The sequence below is a fragment of the Paracoccidioides lutzii genome (genome assembly GCF_000150705.2).
Source record: "Paracoccidioides lutzii Pb01 unplaced genomic scaffold supercont2.43, whole genome shotgun sequence".
NCBI lineage: Eukaryota > Fungi > Ascomycota > Eurotiomycetes > Onygenales > Ajellomycetaceae > Paracoccidioides > Paracoccidioides lutzii.
Genome location: NW_015440989.1, coordinates 95,835 through 101,828, shown reverse-complemented (window position 1 = coordinate 101,828; position 5,994 = coordinate 95,835). Strand labels below are relative to the sequence as shown.

Genomic DNA, 5,994 nt, shown 5'->3' with positions numbered 1-5,994 from the left:
GGGCTAACCCATCAGCAGCATATCCAGGCCAATCCAGGCCCGCATCCTGTCCTAGTGAGGTTCGCTATTCCATCTAGGTATGTATCTCCATATGCTCTGCTCTTTATATAGTAATAGGAGTGATATAGGAATTATGCTGCAGCCTTCTAGAGGAATAACAAACATAAATTCTGTACAGTCAATCATACATGCAATCAATCCCTCCTTTACGTTGCTAGGGAAATAAAATCTTCAAAATATTCGTTTCATCTGCTTCATTTCTCTCCTCAGCATATCCCCTCCGCATTTCTGATCCGATTCACAATGGCTTGCAGTCTCGACGTGAACCCAGACACTGACGACTCCTTTTCTCCTTGGCTCCCATCTCTCCCATCGTGAAGCTCCTCAACCTTCCGATGGTAGTGTAGAAACTCATCGACCGTAGCCAGTACTCGATCAATAGTCCTCCCGTGGAGGGAACTCCGAAGGTGCAATCGTGCCCCTTCGTTGAGGGAGACTGTGCTCAAAAGCACTGAGATATAACCAAATACAACATTAGAGTGTGTCTGGACGACAGAATCAGCCTGAACAGATGAGATGGGATGTCGATATTAGTTACTTTTGCATTTTGTTGTTTCTTGTAATACCGACTGCAGATAAATCTTACCTCTGACGTTTTCTCCCACCCATCTTTAAATAGTTGTAGCAAACGGTCGAGGAATGTGGTCGAATTGTTGCTTCGCGTTGTAAAAATTATTTGTCTTGCGGCTTCGCTCCATTCAGTTAGATTTATTAACGCCCCAAGCGCCAAAATGACCGCATCTAAGAAAGAATCCCGTTTATCGTTACCAAAGTCCTCTGAAACCAATCCAAAATTGGACAACACAATTGCCATCAATCCTCGTATGAACTCGGCCGTCGAAAAGTCTTCACATAGCGAAGGGTTGTTATTCGTGAGATTCAAAATTAACCGGATTTCTAGCAGCTGAATCTGCTTGCAACACGGCTCCGAATAGTGAGATAGTTGGGATAGTAAACATCCAAGGGGAGTAAGTTTCTTTAGTATCTTCTCCTGACTCGGACTAAGAGAACTCAGAACAACTGTATAAGACTCCAAAATGGAGAATGCCAACTCGATGATCAAGAAATCGTCTGATTTGGCGCTTTTGTTTTCGAGAAGCATGGAGTGCCGTAGAAGCACCTCAACCAGGTTGGACAAAACAGCATCCGATATATGGTCTATAGCATCTCCACTTTCACGAGTGCGACGCACGGCCATCTCAATACATCGCAAGGCCAGGGCCAGAGGAGAGGGTTTCTTGGGTTTAATATCAGGCCAAATTTTGCTCTGGCACATTTGTTCACAGAAGTCCCGGAGCGACCCTTGAATTGTTTTGGATGTCTTCATCGCCTTCAGTTTTGACATATCAAGGATATCGGAATCGTCTGTTATCATGTCGGGAACAACTTTGAACACCTGAGAAGAGCAGGTATGCAGAACCACAGATGATACGGGACCAGTTGCCAAAATTAACCCATAGGCACAAGTAAGAAGGTACATGTAAATGGTGTCACCCAAGTCTCCAGCTCGTTTTGCAAGTCTTTTCTCCAAGGCATAAGCCAGGAATCGGCGCGCAAATTGGTGATCCATTAACTGTGTACAAAGCTGTATTAGGCCACTATACCGTCTTGAAGCAGAGGAAGTAGGGTCTTCGATGTCCTCAAAAATCGCGTCTACGATTCCTTCAAATCTAGCATTTTCACCGGCGCGACGGAGTTCATAGATATTTCGCACCACCCCGTTGGTGTTGTCGCCGCCATCATCGTCTTTTGGATGGGATGAGAGAGAACGAGCCTTTTTGGAAACCATAACATTGGGCACGCATTGGACACCCTGGTGCTGTCGAGCAAATTGGGGTTGGGGTAGGGCTTCCAGAAGAGGATCTTCAGCTACATTTCCAACAGTAAGGAACGACCTTTGTCGAGCGTATGTATTTTTCGGACCACTAGTCTGGGAATGCTGTGACCGGATGGGAGAATTGGATCGGGAGTCGTTCTTCATCTCATGTAATGCAGCCGGGAGCTGAGAGGAAGAAATAAGTGAATACTCCGATGTCCCAGTAGATATCTCGGAGGACGCCCGAGAACTGGCAAAACGGGAACATCTGTCGGCACAACCAAGATTAATTGGTGACCCAGGCATAGTACCGGGGGTGAAGCTCAATGCATCTACAATCCTTCTCCGTGATGGGGTGGTATTTGTAAATCCGTTTTGCTCTAGAGTATCATCTTCAGGTCCAGTGTGAACTCGAGCGGAGGTTGCAGGTCTTTGTCTTAGGTTCAAGGAGGGCATTTTTGGTGGCGGCTCCTTTACCGATTTTGCTGGGCGGACGAGCGTATTTGCGGGAGGCTTCAGAGCTTGTTGACCTGCTGTCTGCGACAACGACGGATTGAGAGCCGGGTGGGAACTCTGATCTGTGTGCAAATTGGCCATTAATTGCTTGTTGGAGCGGCGAGGCAGACCGAAACCAGGCACATCTCCTTCCAACGCTACCTCTTTCTTGATTGTGGCTTTGTAGTATTTCTTCAAATGTTTTGGTGTCCGAATAACAACTTCGACTTCAGTTTTTCCAGCGGGGCCAGTGGCCGCTGCAGTTGTAGCTACATTTCTAGCAGGGGATTCGTGATGGGTGTGATCAGGTCTCGTACGTTTAGGGCTTGGGTTTTCAATGTCAGCAAACCCTCTTGAAATCCATTCAATCTTCGGAGACTCTATCTTTCTGCGTTTTCTCCATGGTTCTATCTTTTCATGCTGTTGCTCATCTCCAGACGAAGTGATGTCATAAACACTATTCTCTTCGTAGCTTGGTGTCTGATGCCGTAGTGACGTTGATTTAGCTGGTTTCGCCACCTTAGGGGTTTGGAGTGCGCCTGGGTGTTGGAGAAGGTTGTTATTCCCATTTGCTTGCTTGTTGCGTGCTGCCGAATGTCGGGAAGATGGAACCAGGTCCTTAGAAGGTTCCTGGGGCAAGGGACCTGGAGTCTGCGCAGGCGGCGAACTTGTCAACGATCCGTGTCCTTTTCCGTCCTTGTTTTCACGCGACGACTTCCCGTAAGTGATCAGCTGGCGATGAGGAGTTGGATTACCCCCTGCTGGCGCCATTGCTCATTAGTTCGTAGTCTCTCTCCCAGGAGATCACCTAGTATGTAGGCTGGGAAAAGCTGGATATGAAGTCGGAAAGGAAAGGGGACGGGCCGTTTTGGGTCCATCTATTGAATGTGCCGTGGGATGAAAGGAATGGACTCGTCAAGTGCTCCACCTTCAGTAGTTATCAGTTATCCGCTAACTCCCATGCGCATAGGAGAGCAGGAAAATGATAGGGCCTTTTTTGTTTTGGAAGAAAGTTAAGCAGCTTGTAGGGTGGGATGGAGTGGAAGTCGTTACTCCGTAACTACCTAGTTGTTTAAAATAGTTAAATTAAACTCCCGATTAGCGTATGGAATGTGTAGTTATGTATTTTTTGGCGCTCAACGAATGCCAGATAACTACCTGAGTATACGACACATCGACGAGAGTAATTTCCTGCGTGATTATGGTGCTAGTATTTAGGGGAATAAATATGTAGACATCACCATGAGCGATCGAAATTGTCGCGATAACAGAATCCAGACCCAGTCATGATAGTTTAGTTATATCAAGTTAGTCCACACTGCTCCGTAGGAGTTTATAACTAACGAACGTTTAAAAGTTATTAGTTAGTGACTGTTACAATTGAGCTGTGGGGCCAATGAAGCCTCTAATTCATTCCAGTCAACCCCCTCCTCCACGCTTCCCATCTCTCCCCTCTCGACGGGCGGAATAGGCTAGTTGATGGTTCTTTTCTATCTTTATTATTTCCAGGGTTTTGGGCGGACTGATAACTAGCCGTAAGTTTCCCCTTCAGTTTAACTGGTTATATCTAGTTACCTAGGTACCGTAGTTGTCCCCGTATCTCGTCTTGGTTCTCCACCGGCTTTCTCTATCAGGTGTTGGTTTATGGACAATTCAGGTCTAACCCTCACGATTTGTGCAGGTTTCTGAATCGACGTCTCTCACGCTCTCTGCTTGTTCTCCGTTCTGCTTCTGTCCTGCGAAAGCGTTGCGCATTGTGTTGACCCTCTATCACGTTATTACCGCGAGCAAATTGCCAGCCTAGAAATTCCTAGATCAACAGAGACAGACAATGGCTCAACAGCTGGGAGGTGTTCCTTCGCCTTGCCAAGGAGTTGGTCCTTTGTACAAGCCAGATGGAGAGAAGCCAACAGCCACGGTCTCACAGGTTGTCGACTACGACAATGTTCATGTCTTGCCGCAGACTCCTCAGTTGATCGCATTGTTGACGCAAGTTACTTGAATTTATCTACTCCTTGTTTAGTTTCCCAGGGGCTAACAAATTGATATTTAAAGCATGATAAGGGACGCTCGTACAGATAGAGCAGACTTCATCTTTTACTCAAATAGGATCATACGCTTGTTGGTGGAGGAAGGCTTAAATCACCTACCCGTTGTTGAGCAATCTGTAACCACACCAGTTGGCCGGTCTTACGTGGGAGTCAGATTCCAAGGGAAAATCTGCGGCGTATCAATCATGAGGGCTGGAGAAGCTATGGAACAGGGCCTTCGTGATTGTTGTAGATCTGTTCGCATTGGAAAAATATTGATTCAAAGAGACGATGATACATGGCAGCCAAAACTCTTCTACGAGAAGCTTCCGGAAGACATTGCAAGTAGATGGGTGCTACTTCTGGATCCAATGTTTGCAACTGGTGCGAACAAATACTCAGTCTGCCTCAAACGTAGTTTATGCTTACAATCTGTACAGGTGGCTCCGCGACGATGGCAGTCGATGTATTGAAGTCGAAGGCAGTACCTGAAGATCGAATTCTCTTTTTAAACCTCATAGCAAGCCCGTCGGGGGTTGCAGATTTCGCTCGAAGGTACCCTAAGCTGCGAATAGTCACCGCCTTTATTGACCAAGGCCTTGATGATAAGAAGTCAGTAAAGCTTACGTCCAACTATCTTGATTTTCAGTTATATCTAACATCAAAACCAGGTATATTATTCCTGGCTTGGGAGACTTTGGCGACCGATACTACACATTATAGATGAGAAACAAGAGCTTCAATTTATACTCATATATAACAAGGCGCTGTCCTAATTCCTCCCAACAACCAATGAATATCGCACCTGCGATCTGCCCTAGGATATTTCATTTCGCTGTGGACCCGGGGACTTTCAAGTCGCATCCAAGAGAGAAACAACTGCGGGCAGGGATAAGGTGGGTTGGTGTCGTTGGCCTGAATGGCGGTTAGGCGTGTTAAACCATTTTCAATAGCGGTGGAACCTCCAGATGCTACTGCTGTATATTTCTCGCTGAAGAATCCCTTTTCCTTCCCATGCCAAAATGTTTTCGGAAAGTAAATCCCCACCATCGAATGCAATTTAAGGATGAGTGTCCATCGCACCCAGAACGCTCTTTTAGGAAAGGTGACTGGGAAGGTAGAATATTTATGATTTCTAACGAAGCTTCTCGTCAATAATCATCGAGGCCAGCTTCAGCCTGGTCAAGTTCATCTCTGTCAGCTCCGCGTCTCACAGGCCCCGGGGATCCATCAGTTGCTCCGCGTGTGGTAGTCTCCATATCGTTGCCGGCAGCATGTTTAGCAACCGCATCACAGGCATCGATCCAATCCGAGTAAACATCGACGGCAGCGGAGAGATCTAAAGTAGGATCGGGTTCCATCAGTGGCAGAACAAAATAGAGAATATCGTAAGTGGGATACTCTCACAATTAATGCCCGTCTGGAAACGCTGGCCACATATCTTACACGACAGGTTTCCCAGGCCCAATTTCTTATCAAGCTTCACTACTACACAGTTCTCATGGTTGCAGAACAGACAAGAAAATGTGGTTGGAAGGGGTTCTTTCTGCACCGCGGTTAGCAAACAACCCGTGTTGCATCTGCGGAAAAGGC

General features: G+C 46.6%; 3 protein-coding genes across 3 annotated transcripts; 1 reads left to right on the top strand and 2 right to left on the bottom strand.

Moving 5' to 3' along the window:
• Positions 1 to 266: 266 nt before the first annotated feature.
• PAAG_08711 (hypothetical protein) lies at positions 267 to 3,142 on the bottom strand (the record flags this gene model as incomplete). Its single annotated transcript, XM_002789346.2, has 2 exons — positions 267 to 563; positions 647 to 3,142. The coding sequence occupies 2 exons, from the start codon at positions 3,140 to 3,142 to the stop codon at positions 267 to 269; spliced, it is 2,793 nt and encodes a 930-aa protein (XP_002789392.2).
• A 1,060-nt stretch (positions 3,143 to 4,202) lies between these two features.
• PAAG_08709 (uracil phosphoribosyltransferase) lies at positions 4,203 to 5,124 on the top strand (the record flags this gene model as incomplete). Its single annotated transcript, XM_015846598.1, has 4 exons — positions 4,203 to 4,354; positions 4,427 to 4,785; positions 4,842 to 5,013; positions 5,073 to 5,124. The coding sequence occupies 4 exons, from the start codon at positions 4,203 to 4,205 to the stop codon at positions 5,122 to 5,124; spliced, it is 735 nt and encodes a 244-aa protein (XP_015701395.1).
• Positions 5,125 to 5,552: 428 nt separating this feature from the next.
• Positions 5,553 to 5,762, bottom strand: PAAG_08708 (transcription elongation factor 1; the record flags this gene model as incomplete). Its single annotated transcript, XM_015846597.1, has 1 exon — positions 5,553 to 5,762. The coding sequence occupies one exon, from the start codon at positions 5,760 to 5,762 to the stop codon at positions 5,553 to 5,555; it is 210 nt and encodes a 69-aa protein (XP_015701394.1).
• Between the last annotated feature and the right edge of the window lie 232 nt (positions 5,763 to 5,994).